Source organism: Desmodus rotundus, chromosome 1, assembly GCF_022682495.2.
Source record: "Desmodus rotundus isolate HL8 chromosome 1, HLdesRot8A.1, whole genome shotgun sequence".
NCBI lineage: Eukaryota > Metazoa > Chordata > Mammalia > Chiroptera > Phyllostomidae > Desmodus > Desmodus rotundus.
In genome coordinates this window covers 32,774,481-32,788,873 of record NC_071387.1, presented here as the reverse complement: position 1 = coordinate 32,788,873, position 14,393 = coordinate 32,774,481, and the positions used below count along the sequence as shown (strand labels likewise).

At 40.6% G+C, this 14,393-nt stretch overlaps 1 protein-coding gene and 1 non-coding gene across 6 annotated transcripts in view; both read right to left on the bottom strand.

Annotated features, from left to right (window-relative positions):
• UBAP2 (ubiquitin associated protein 2) overlaps nt 1-14,393 on the bottom strand; it is a 120,387-nt gene that overhangs the window by 27,955 nt on the left and 78,039 nt on the right. For all 5 annotated transcript variants that reach the window (XM_053923269.2, XM_024560055.4, XM_045195198.3 and 2 more), the window contains 3 exons: nt 12,012-12,064; nt 4,938-5,005; nt 2,546-2,732 (listed from right to left, as the gene is read on the bottom strand). In XM_053923269.2, the coding sequence (XP_053779244.1) occupies nt 2,546-2,732; nt 4,938-5,005; nt 12,012-12,064 (308 nt within the window). The remainder of the gene's footprint in view (nt 1-2,545; nt 2,733-4,937; nt 5,006-12,011; nt 12,065-14,393) is intronic.
• LOC112304644 (small nucleolar RNA SNORD121A) lies at nt 2,348-2,430 on the bottom strand. The gene has a single exon (XR_002974774.1). It is a non-coding gene; the product is annotated as a small nucleolar RNA SNORD121A (small nucleolar RNA).

Below are 14,393 nucleotides of genomic sequence, written 5' to 3'. Positions count from 1 at the left end.
GTATTTTTCACAAGAAATTTAAAAACTATGATCCAGAAAATCTGAATTAGTAAGACTCATATGAGCAAATACAAGATGAAAATGTTCCTATGCAATAAGATCTAACTAAATAAACCCAGCAAGACTTCCTGATTTTCATATGAGGTTAAAGGAAAAGGAAACATATTCCCTAGATTTTAAGAAATTGGTGTTTTTAAAAAGTGATGTCACATATTCACGAAATACTATTTTTTTAAACTAAGGAGGAATGTCATGAATTAAACAACAAATACAAGCTTATAAAACAAAAATAGTGTTTTATTCTTTTAATGCATGGAACAGTAATCATCTTTAATGATTAGACTAGGTTTGGTCACAAAAAGATCAGCCATGAGGTCTGCAAGATTAAATGCAGGTCACAGCCCTTACTTAAAAAGTCAGTATTCCAAAATCAGACACAGGAGGTATCTGTATATTGAGCAAATATTCTGGACACTGCTGTGTTTATTTCAAGTTGTTTAGATGCCTAAGAATACCAAATACATTCCACAAGCAAGCAAACAAAAGACAATGTGACATTTCCCGTATCTATCCTGTCAGGTCAGATGTGAAGACCTCAGGAAAATTAAAGCCTATGACTCGTGAACATAATGGCAGATCAACTAACTGCATTTTTATATTATCAAAATCATTTAGTTTCTGAAAAGTACTTTGTCAAAAATAACTTTCAAAACCACCGAAGACAGAAGATCAAAAACAGAAATGATTTGCACTCCCTCAAGAGGCCAGATCTAGGAAGCTGAAATAATTATTTGTTATCAATGCCCAAGGGCACAGAGTATCCTAGTTGTTGTTCAAAGGAAACCCGAATCCTCCAGTGTCAGTAAAACTTTAGGTTGTGAACAGTTATTACACATCAATCATGGAATCTGCTATTAGAACAGTTGGGCTCACATTACTTATCATATTCCAAATTCTCGGCTCATGCTACCCATTACAACTTCTCTTTCATTGCTATAAATCTGCCAAAAACCCAGCTCAAGCCCACTGGTGCAATGAAGGCTTCTCGAATGATGCCTCTACTCTTCATCCTTCCCCACCTAATCTCTATCCTATATCAGCTAGTTTTATAAAATGTACTTTGTGTGTGCCATACAACACAATGAAATCCCCACCTCAGTGAAACGCCAGCAAAGGATCTCTTAATTCCCCCTGTACATTTCAATCCACTTTACTGGTAACGATTCTTACCAGTTTCTCAAGGTGTTACTTATGACAGAAACAACACACCTGAAGGTCACTGTAAACAAACAAACAAAAAAAACCGCAGGTTCTATCTGCTCTTGCAGCCTGGCTAAGATTCCAGCATGTCCGCAAGGACACAACTTCAGTATACTAGTAGCAGATGGAAAGGCAGAGGAGGAAAGGGCACAATGGCTCAATCAAAACTGAGCAGCGGGTACTATTAGGCCCTCTCACAGCAGAGAGGGCACTAAAGCTTGGACTGTCCCACTGCAAGCGCTGACGTCCTCTCATGAACAACCTTCAATAACACAAAAAATGCCAAGTACATTCCAAGCCAGATACACTTGACCCGAGATGTCTGTAGAGTAGAATACAGCAATGAAAAGTTTGCATATTCAATTCTACATTTTATTAGGGTACAGCAAATGACTCTGAATCAGGTAAAAGGAAAAGACTGCATCATATTCATAAGAAATTCCGTCTCTCCACTGTAGATTTCAGATAAAACACAGCAAAAATGAACAAAATAATTATCATCAGTGAAAGCTGTGCATCTATGTTTATGGTCCTTCTAACCTCCCTTCTGCCAACTCATAACTGTGTACAGCTGGACAGGGAAGGGACTTCACTTCCCCATTCTGCAGCTACATTTTTTACATTCTATGCTTTCAGATCTTCTACTTCCATCAGCCTAGCTTCACACCCTTCCCTAAAAACTTACTAAGTTCTTTCTAATGGGAGCTTAACTTTCACGGGGAGTCCAGAGTCATATATGCAGCAGCAGATGATACTGTTTCAATGAAAACACATCAAATTACAAGGGTCCCCATTACATAGTGTGGCCTTTTAAGAAAAGTACACTAAGTTTATGGAATAACAAAGTAAATAAAAATACAAAAAAAGTAAGCCCCTAGGCAGACTTGGAAAGAATGGTTTCTGCATGATTTTAGCAAGACAATATTGACAAACATTTACATTTAAGTAAATTGGAAAATAAAAATTTTAACATCTTAACTATAGAAACAGACCTTGAAACAAAACGCATGAAAAAATCATTAATAAGAATGCCTGAATGATTATGACTGAAAAGATTTCAACTTCAAAAAGAAGTATTTTTATCTTTGTCCAGAAAACTCAGAATAGTTGAATTCCACATGGAATCATCAGATATGTGCTTGGAAATGAACACATCATTGTTTTCTGGACTGAGATGTGCTGCAGAAATTTTCTGCATTTAGAAAATAGTTATAAGGCATGTGTCATCCTAGAATACAGCTGCTCATGGCACATCCCTTGAAATCCCATACTGAAATAAAATTACCAGGCTCTGAGGAGAATAGTTGACAGCAGTGGAACTGCCAGTCCCTGGTGCCATCTGATTGCTGTGCTGAGAATTTGTGAAGACAAGGGCTTGGCCGAAGCCCTGCTGTTGGGACGTTTCAAAGGAGTTGACTTCTGAGACTTGATTGGAAGGAACAGGCTTCTGGAGCAAGGCTACCAGATCAATGCTAAGCAGACAAAAAGCAAATGAGGAACAAGTCATAAACAAATCTTCCCAACAAATGAATTTGAGAAGTGAATCAATATAAAGTAAATTCATGCCAAAAATTACTTAAGTAAGGAAAACCTTTGGAAATTGGAGTTTAGGGGAAGCCAAAGGAGTGCATCGATCACACACACACACACACACACACACACACACACACACCCCATATGAGGCCACAGACTGAGGCAGGGCATTGCAGAGAAGAAAAACGAAAAGGTGCACTGTGGTATTTCCACAGAAATGGAACAGAGACAACTGATTTGAAAAGCCAGAGCAATTGAGTAACTTAAATACGTTTCTAAAGTTTGGCATGCTTCCTTTAGGATATTTTGTTCCTTTTAGTACTTGGAACCAGTGTCTCCAACTTCCCTAAAGGACAGTGAATCCATACTGTGGGGGAATGAGGGCAACAGCCATAGTAGACCTTTCACGGAATATCGTATTTATCATAAATGTCCCTGTAAGTTCTGCACTCTGTAAATCAATATATTTAGGTTCATGTAATTTTCTCCCTTAAATATTCAGTAGAATGCACAATATTTAAACAAACACTCTGTTAAATACAACTCTTGTGATGCCCTAGAAACACAGATATTCCAATTTGAGAACCTTGGCCTAAAAACCTGAAAGCATGAGGAAGAAATGATCTCCAGATATATATACTACCTGACATGCGAGTGAGCTACTAACTCTTCTCCACAGGACCTGCAAGGTGTACAAGATTACCTGACATGATAATTTGCTCCATTAAAATCTTTCAAAGGCCAGTTTCCAGTCAGTCTCCCGACTGACACTTCCACAATGCAAGTAAGGCAGACTCTAAAGGGTAAAATAATTCAAGACGCACTCCTGATACACAGCACAGTTCCTGGACCTGAGTTCCTCTACCCACGCACTACCACTCTGACTTCCCCAGAGCCAGGCTGAAGTCCCAGACTAGTATTTTGGATCCAAGGTAATGTTCTGGCTTATGGGATACTTCAGGAATCCAAACCCAGAATAATTATATTATATATGACTCACCTCAAAAAAGTTTCATTACAACAAGAACAGAGCAAGGTCTATTCCAAAAGATTGATGAAATATACGCATAAAAAAATGGTACAACAATGTCTTCTGAAAAATAAACATGAAAAGGCCACTTCATTTTTTAAAAGATGAAAATGATCCTATCAAATTCATTGAGCAGTGAATTCAATGAAGAAGTTACATCCGTTTAACAAGAAATTCTTAGCAATGCACAAAACAACACATTGCAAGACATAATGTTTGATCATTTTTATTTCCCTGCAACAAAGTCCTATAACCGTGTCATTTACCATGAGCTCGAGCATGTTAGATTCAAAACAGTCTTCAATTCTCAGGTGTGATACATATCAAGGTTTTAATCCTTCTGGGTCACTGTACTTTCAAAGTATAATGAAAAGTTTTTAGACTTATTATAAAAACTAGGATGTAATTTAGTTCTGTAGAAATTCTACCAACATTTCTATTACCCCCAAGGTTCCTTCCTTTTCTGTAATCTATGAGCGACTAGATTAAAAATAGTAGAACCCATAAAAAATGAGGAGTCTGTACCAGCCTGAGAGGATCTAAATTAATAGTATTATATGAAGAACCCAAAGTAAAGTTTGTGTTAGGTTCATCTGTCAAAAAACATGTTTATAAAAGTAAAAAATTATTATTACATAGGTTTAACATAATCTCCATCACAAGCAAAACACAAATATTTTATTTTATTTTTTTTAAAGATATTTTATTTATTTATTTTTAGAGGGGAAAGGAGGGAGAAAGAGAGGGAAAGAAACATGTGTGTGGTTGCCTCTCCGATGCCCTGGCCTGCAACCTAGGCATGTGCCCTGACTGGGAATCGAACCAGCCAAGCCTTTGGTTCACAGGCCAGCACTCAATCCACTGAGCCACACCAGCCAGGGCAAAACACAAATATTTCAATTCATCAGTAGCTACAACCTACTAGGAAATGATGGAGGTTCTGTCAGCTTACTAGGTAGGTTTGGGATAAAACAAAGTCTAAGAAAGTAAGGGAAAAAACCCAAAAAGATTTAAGAAAAGGTAAAAATAATCAAGAGACCGAAGAACCAAAACAATTTTCCTGAGGCAAAATATTTCAATTGTAACAAACGATACACGGCAAAAGGTATCTTACCTTTGTCCAGGTGTGATATGATTCTCTGGTGGAACAGATGAGGCAGTGAAAACTTTTGTTTCAGAAAGCTGTATGAAAGGGATGAAAAAAAATCTTTTAATCTTATTTTATATAACATAAAACCAAAAATGTATCAAATCCCTAACAATTTGCAGTCACCGGTACTCTTATTACAGTTCACCCGAAGGTAGTCAGTCTAAAGGGAAGAAAGTACACAGGTGGTCAAGACGAGGGATTGTGTTCAGTGAAAATAATTTTAGATTGGTAAGCCAGCCCACAGTAGGGTTTCAGGGAACACAGTGAAGTCAAGTCACACCAAGTTCAAGTCGCAGTCTATCTGACGTTCTAGAAAATGAGAATACCAATAAAATCACTGGTCACCATGATGCCAAAAAGGATTAGGGAGATTTGAAAAGGCAAAATAATTTATGCTTGCTTTCCTCAGACAGATGGCTTTATATATTTCCTTTATTAATCATCTCTAAGTAAAAGGTTTCCTTACTGTTTTTAAAAAAACAATTTTATAGAGGTATGAAACATACAATGCACTGCAAAAATTCAACCTGAAATATTAAGTGAGTTTTGTCACATGCAGTCCCATGAACCCATCACCAAATCTAGACCGTGAACACACCTATTGCTACCCAAAAAGCTCGCCACAGTCCCTGAGTGTCAACCCCTCCCACCACTCACCTTCACCCCTAGGCAACAGCCAATCTGCTTTCTGTCACCACAGATTATAGACTGTATTTTCTGCAATTAGAACCGGGATTTTTAAAAAATGCATTCTTTTTCGGTCTCTTTCACCCAACATAATCACTCCGAGACTCATGCATATTGTTTTAATGCACTTTTAAGGCACAAGGATAAAACTTTTTGGAACTTCAATCAACATTATTGAAAGGTAGGTTGGACTTTGAAGGCTAATAAATGTTGATCTAATACGACAATAAACTAATGATAATGCTATTCAAAGAGTGTTACAACCATTTTTTAATAATATAATTATATTTTTGTGATTATGCTATTTAGACGTCCTGATTTTTCCCCTTTGCAACCTCCTACTCAGCACCAGGCAATCCCCCCACCTTTATTCATGTCCATGGGTCACAGGTATAAATTCTTTGGCTACTCTGCTTCCTATACTGTACTTTACATCCCCATGGCTATTCTGTAACTACCTATTTGTACTTCTTAATACCCTCACCTCTTCACCCATTCTCCCTGACCCCCTGCCCATCTGGCAGCCTTCCAGTAACTAACTTCTCTTCTCTTGCTTTTAAGAGTCTCTCTTTATCTTTAACCTTTGGCTTTTTAATAACGATGTGTCTTGGAGTGGGCCTCTTTGCATCCATCAAAATTGGGACTCTGCACTTCTTAAGACTTGCATGTCTATTTCCTTCACCAAATTAGGGAAGTTTTCTTTCACTGTTTTTTCAGATAGATTTCCAATTTCTTGCCCTTCCTCTTCTCCTTCTGGCATCCCTATTAGGCAAATGTTGGAACACTTGAAGTTGTCCCACAGGCTCTTTGTACTACCCTCGTTTTTTGGATTATTTTTTCTGCTTCTTGTTCTGTGTGGTAGTTTTTGGCTTCCTTATGTTCCAAATCGTTGATTCGATTCCCGGCTTCATCCACTCTACTGTTGCTTCCCTGTAAATTGTTCTTTATTATAATTAGTGTATTCTTTGTTTCTGGCTGGGTCATTTTTATGCTGCTGAGGTCCTCGCTAAGTTCCTTGAGCATCCTTATTAACAGTGTCTCTGAACTCTGCATCTGATAGATTGCTTATCTCCATTTTGTTTAGTTCTTTTTCTGGAGTTTTGATCTGTTCTTTCATTTGGGCCGTGTTTCTTTGTCTCCTCATTTTGGCAGCCCCCCTGTGTTTGTTTCTATGTATTACGTAGAGCTGCTTTGACTCCATGTCTTGGTAGTGTGGCCTAATGAAGTAGGTATCCTGTAGGGTCCAGTGGCACAGCCTCCCCTATCACCCAAGCTAGGTAATGAGGTGCATCCTTTGTGTGGGCTGAGTACACCCTCTTTTTGTGGTTGAACCTTGGTGGCTGTTGGCAGATCAGTGGGAGGAATTTCCCCAGGCCAGTCAGCTGTAAGGCCTGGCTGTGACCACTGACCACCAACCTCCATCCTCCTTGGAGGATCAGCTGTGCAGGGGCAGGATGGTAATGCTCCCATGTGGTCTGTAGCTGTCCAGTGGGTGCAGTGGCCCTGGGGTTTCCACGGTTGTGCAGGCCAAGGTCAGCCCCTGTGTTCTGCCCAGGGTACCCTACATGAGCTACAAAGCAGTCTGAAATGGCTGCTACTTGTGCTGGGCTTGGAGAATTCCAGGTGAAGACAAGCTGTGACTCTAATCTGGCTGCCACTAGGACTCACCGAGGCCAGCTATTGCTTGTCTGATAGGATTTAGGACCCAAGACTGGCCATTCTGATGGAAAAACACCTTGGGTGGGCTCCTAAACTGGGTGGGGTAGAGCATCTGTGGATCTCCAAGGTGAGTCACACAGTGTTAGCCAGGTTGATCATGTCTCAGATATGGGACCAGCCTATCAGCTCTTTGTGGGAAGGGCTCAGCAAGAGAACAATGGCCTTGGCTCGTCCCAATGCCAGATACTTCAGTCTTTCCTTGTATCCCATTGGTGACCTTCCAGCTGCCACCCTGGTGGTGGAGCTCAGGAGGAGTGACTATGAGTAGGTTATTCCATGTGTGGGTTCCCCAACAGGAACTGCTTAGGGCTCCAGCAGCCTCCTCCACTGACTCAATCCCCACTGGTTTTCAAAGCCAGAAGTTGTGGGGACTTATCTTCCCTGCACTGAGATCCTGGGCTGAGGGTCCTGGTGTGGGACTGGGGCTCCTTGCTGCCAAGATATCCCTCTCAAATTTTTATCCACCTGGATGTGAGACCAGCCCATTCTTCATCCGTGCCCCTCCTACCAGTCTGGATGGATATGGTTTCTTCAATTCCGTAGCTACCAGGCTTCCATTCAACCATCACTCTGACCCTCCTGAGAGATGGTTTAGTTTTAATTCTGATGTAGTTGTGCGAAGAGGTGAACCATGTCTGCCTACATCACCATCTTGACCAGAAGCTGTTATAATTCTTATCATTTCTAAATGTTTCAAAACTCTGACACGCTATATAAAATCAGACTTCCTCAGCCATTAATATTCAGACAGAGACAGAGGAGACAGTAAAAAGTACTAATTGATTAGCGTTTCAACAAGAAGGGCTTAATGATGAACCTGTTTGAAGGTAGTATCCTAAGAGTCTCAAGTAATCCATTTTTGCCTTCAAGAATCTTAAATATATTAAACAGAGTTAAGAAAGAGAAGCAATAAAGGAGTAATTCTTTTTTTCCAATGAAAAGCAATGAAGGAGTAAATCTAAAGTCTTCAAAATATTAAGTTCAAGGTTAATAAGAACCACGGATATCACTGACATCTATCTAACCCTGGTACAATACAGAGAATGAACTGTTTCCTTCTTACCTTTTTTAAAAATATCCTCACCCAAGGACATTTTTTTCATTGCTGAGAAACAGCCATGTGAGAGAGAAACATCTGTTTTTCATATGAACCCCATCCAGGGATTGAACCAGCAACCCGGGCATGTGCTTTAACTGGGAATCAAACCTGTGACCTTTTGATCCACGGAACAACACTTGAACCAACTGAGCCACACTGGCCAGGGCTGCTTTGCATTTTTAAAGAAAAGGGATGGAGAGGGAAAAGTAAACAGTTATTGTTCTAGAAGCTCTAGAAGGAATTTAGTATTTGCATTTTAGATTACTCTCCTTTCAATCACCATAACTTTGTATCACCACAGAAAACTTTCAGATTTTTTAAAGAACTACTGAGAAACGAAAATGGCCAAATTCTCTATGCTAATTCATTCCAGTAACTATAAATTTCGTTGTGATAAAATGTAACCAGGCAGCATGGGGTCTGGCTGCTTGTCACCATGTATACATAAAACACAAAGGTTTGTGGGGAAATAGTTTTATTATAGGGTGCCCAAATTGAGGGGGCTGGAGCATTCCTGCTGCAAGCCAACCAAACCAACCTCTGCAAAACACAGAAAACCAGCCACCCTCAGTAAGACTGAAGTCCACATCCATGTCCAGAAGTCACCCATTGTGTATCTGTAGCCCAAGGTTGTTAGTCAACTGGGTCTCCACCTCTACAGCTCCAAGCTCGTTCTTTCTCTGGCCAGAGTCGCTATCACCTCACAGCAGCTCCCTCTCTCTCTCAGGGTCTTGGGTGCACACTCAAGATTACTCCACACAATCATGCAGAGGAAGCTCCATCAAAGGAACCTCCCAGCTCACACCTCTGTGTGCTGCTCTCGGAGTGAGAGAATGAAAGCAGTCCAGGACCTGTATACCATCCTGCACTGGGTCTTAGTGTCCCAAGGGCTGCTGCCTGGGAAGGCAAGCATCCCAGTGCGGCACCCTGCCTCCAGGAGCTGACTTCCAACCATGTGAGCCAAAACCCCAAGCAATCCTGGCATTTGCCATTCCCACCTATGCAGGGCAAAGCAAGAGTGAGGCTTCTGCCCACCTTTGGTTTCAAAGTCCTCTCCCAAAATCCCATGTGTGCCGGAACGCAGTGGGAGTGTCCACCTTTTCAAACAATGGGGGCTAATGTCAGCTGTTTCCCTTTTCCCCTCACCCGGCAACTATGTTGCATAAGGGGGCAGAAGTCTTGAATCATGCATGGTCTGTACAAGCTCCCTTCTGCTAAGTCACGAGCTGATTGTCTGCCTCGGGCAATCTCTCTCCTCCAGCAGTCCCTCTGCTTTTAATCTTCAATTCCACCTTGAGGTTTTTCTCCCCACACCCTGCCTTCTCTCAGTGATCTGGCCTGATCCCTCTATTACAAAAAATGTGCTCTATACAGCAGAATATTTATTTTTCTGTATGTGTGTATAGCTGAACTGCTTGTTAGCTGAACTGCTTGTTTCTGACCCACACAATAACCCTGTGAGTTAGGCAGGCCAACTATTATGATACTCATTATATTGATAAAAACAGGAGGCTTGAAGAAAGGAAAGAAAAACGAAGGCTCAGAAAGGAAAGATGTCTCATCCAATGTCAAAAGGTCAACCTAGGTAGGTCTGAATACATTCCTTTTTGCCTTCTAACCTGATACTGATTTTCTAACTTGCCTATGACCCAGACAACACCAATGAAATATAAAGTCTAAAATACTTTTTGCTCCCAAAAACTCACAGCAAAAATTCTAGTAACACAAAGCATTTAAAAGTAGAATGGCTTTGTTTGAAATCAGCCCTCTGACACCCTGGCTGGGTAGTTCAGTTGGTTAGAGCAACATCCCAATACACCAAGGTGGTGGTTGATCCCCGGGTTTGATCCCCAGGGTTTGATCCCCGGTCAGGGCACATAGATCAACCAATGAATGCATAAATAAGTGCAACAACAAACCGATGCCTGTCTGACTCTCCCTTCCTCTCTTTCGAAAATCAATTTAAAAAAACAAAAAAGAAAGGAGCCCTTTGACTTTGTCTTATCACTGAAATCACAAAGTATGGGCACAAGTCCTGACTTGTGTGGCTGAGAAGGTTGGGCACTGTCTTGTAAACCAAAAGGATGATGATCCGATTCCCACTGAGGGCTCATGTGTGGGGCTGCAGGCCAGGTCCCCGATAGTGGGCATGCAAGAGGCAACCAACTAATGTTTCTCTCACCCATCGTTGTTTCTCCCTCCAATGAATCAAATAATCACTCTTACAGATAACAGAGAACCTGGTGACATGATATCCCAAGGACTTATGGTTAGCATGTGGAAGAAAGGAAAGTATGGGCATAAGCCCTGACTGGTGTGACTCAGTGGGTTAGGCATTGTCCCACAAACAGAAAGGTCGCTGGTTCGTTTCCCAGTCAAGGCACATGCCTGTGTTGTAGGCCGGCTCCCTGGTTGGGGCTGTGCAAGAGGCAGCCAATCAATGTTTCTCGTCCTATCTTTCTTCCTCCTTCCCCCCTCTCTAAAAATAAATAAAATCCTTAAAAGAAAAAAAATATATATATATCTTAAGGCTTCTAAATTCCAACCAAATGAGCCTATCTAGCCTCCTCCTTCCTCATGCCCTACCCAGCTCACTCCCTAAGAAGCCAAGTATAATACTGCTTAAAAAAACAAAAACAAAAAAAAAAGGGAAGAAAGCATAAGTGATTTCACATTAAATAAAACCACCATTTAAATATTTTTGCATGCAAAATGGGACAGGGGAAAAATAATCTCAAAAGAAAAAAAAAAAAACAAACCCAAACAACAAAACAAAAAAATAACCCAAAATCTCTAAGTCTAAATCAATTTATGTGATTTTGAAGTTCAGTACTTATAACCCCTTCATGTTCTCCCTCCCAATGTGCGCTGTAATTCTCTACCATGCACACATATCTGTCCTGGTCCTTGGGAGTCAAACAAAAATGGTACAAAATATGATACAGGGCTGTCAGTTCCGTTACCTTGTCTTTTTTGATCAATATTTTTTATCAAAGAATATCTTACACAGGACCCAGAACTTAAGAGATCAACAGTACCCAAAAGCTAATGTAGTATACTCAAAAATGGCTGTGGAATAAATGAATACCCAAAACAGAGCCAGTCTAGTTGAAAGGGGAAGAATTAGCCCTAGAACCAGAATGACTTATTAATTTCAACTGTGACCCAAACATAGACTCTCCCCTTTAATACAAGTAGTATAAAGAATAATAAATAGTTCATAGGCCAGGGCAATAGCATAAGTAGGTTATCAGGTCAAACAAAACAAAGATAGACTAAAAAATGATTTCGGTCCTATTTAATACCTGGCAATTTTTAAGTAGAGACTTTAAAACCCAGTTTCTTAAAAATCTCAAAACACCAACTTCCTTCCATCTGCTAAAAAACAAACAAACAAACAAAACCATGGCAATCCCAGGCGTCTGAAAAGGAGCCATGAACGGCCAGCCACAGACATATCAGACTGTCATCAAAACACACACGTCCCTGCCAGGAACCAGAAGGAAGGCGGGCCTGATCTGGCAAACACTTACATCTTCCGTCCAGTCTTCTGTTGTCCACTCCTCCACAGAATTCTTCCAGGCCCCTGTTGACAATAATCACAGCTTATACCACAAAGTCAAATACTGTTTTATTCTAAATGATTTTCTATTGTGTACTGCACATGATATATCCTGTGTTTCACTAGCAATTTAGTCTACAATCTGAGAACTAAGGGGCCCTTAATCTACTCTCAGTAAAATCCATCATGTTTCAAATGCAACTTAGCTAGATACTACCCATGTAAACTCAAAGCAATGCCTAAAACTGATTCTACTTCAGTGTAGATGATATCCAGGCAATTCTGCCATGAGTAAGAAAGTACAGGCACAAGTCCTGACTGGTGTGGATCAGAGGGTTGGGCGTCGGCCTGCAAACTGAAAGGTCACCAGTTCAATTCTCAGTGAAGGGAATGCATGCATGGGTTGCAGGCCAGGTCCCCAAATGGGGCTGTGATTGATGTTTCTCTCCCTCTTTCTCCCTCCTTTCTCCTCTCTCTAAAAATATCTTAAAAAAAAAAAAAAAAGTATGGGCAGAACACAAATATACACATTAAACAATGAGAACAGTCCTTATATATAAAGTTAAAGCACAGAACAAAATTCAATGAAGGCAGGTCTACCTTGAACCCTTTCACGTGGATCACCAAATTATTATACAAGGGGGGCCCCCCCAAAACCCAGAATTTATAAAAAATTGTGAATTTATTCTCACATGTTTAAACTTCAGTAACCTTCAAAGTACTCTCCATTTAATGCAATATACCTATTGAGACTTTTTTCCTACTGCTTAAAACAGTTTTTGAACTCGTTGATTTTGATGCCTTTTAGTGCTTCTCCCATTTTTTTTTTCACCACTTTCACATCCGCAAAACATTTCCCTTTAAGGACTCTTTTCATCCGGGGAAACAAAAAAAAATTCACTCGGGGCAAGACTGAATGAATAGGAAGAGTAGGGCACAGGAACATGCTGTTTTTAGTCAAAAACTGCTCAACACTCAGCACAGTGCAGACAGGTACGCTTCGTAAATCGCCCATCATGAAATGGGCAAACACCTTGAAAGAGTCTCTAAAAAAAATTCACTGAAGTCCAATGCAGACTCTCACAACAATGCCAGCTGGTGGCACACTGACACAGATGGGTCCTAGAACACTCACCTAGCAGGAGAAGCCTATACTACAAGGGGCCCGCCCTCCAGAAGATAATTCCAGTTTTCTGGGGGGGTGCCCCCCTCGTATTTCCATAAGCCTCCTTTACTAAGGTATTGGCTCCGCTGTATGGTTTCCTAATTGGTCTCCAGCGAAGCTGAACACTAGTCCCGCTCATATGAAGTCTGGTGCTATAACTCCTGAAGAGCAGACACAGAAAATGTGCTCAAACAGCTCTTAAAAGAATAAACATCTATAAACAATTAAGTGACTTAAAGAAAAGTACTGATATTTAAAACTGCTGACTTTTATACTTAAGAGATCCTGTATAAGTATAGGCCCACTATTTTAAAGCATACATGCAAACACGCAACCAGAGAAAATGGTTTCAAAAGAAAATACACCAAAATAATTGCTATAAGCACCCTTAGGAAGTGGAATTGTGAATGCTTTCAGTTCCCTCAATGGGAAGAAATGAGTTGAGCACCTAACTTTCAATGAGGTTTGTGTGTGAAAAGAAGAGGAGAGGTACATTACTGAGGGAAAAGCAGGTGACCAGCTCTGATTTCCCAGGAATCAGGTCAGTAACCTAGTAACAAACCACCTGGTAAGAAAGCTGATGGTGTTATCCAGGAAGAGAGCCCTTTTTAGAATGCTTTCAACAGGATGTCCCTAATTTTTGATTGGTTATGGCAAACAAATATAGAGTCTATGGATTTATGGAGCATGGCTCCTGTTAAAATATCACCTAAGATGTAGGTATAAAAGGGAGATGTTCAAACCTGAAAACACGACCCCTGAATGAGAAACCTAGACACATCAGTTTGAGACTTCATCTATTATCATGGAACACAAGGAAAATTCATTAAAGGAAGGGTGTGGGTAGATACATTCCCCGCTCTCTCGTGTTTTTGGATTACACGTATCCTTTAACCCTTGAACAATGAATGTAAGTGGACTCGTGCAGTTCAAACTCACGTCATTCAACAGCCAAGTGAATTTTCGAACCACAGTTGGGAATCTGCGTATGTGGAGGGTGGTTGGCACCCCTAACCCTTGTGTTGTTCAAGGGTCAACTGTAACAGCCCCGGGTGGGTAGCTCAGTTGGTTAGAGCGCCGTCCTCATACACCAAGGTTGTAGGTCTGATCCCTGGTCAGGGCACATAGAAGAATCAACCAGTGAATGCATATATAAGTGGTACAACAAATTGATATTCCTCTCTCTCT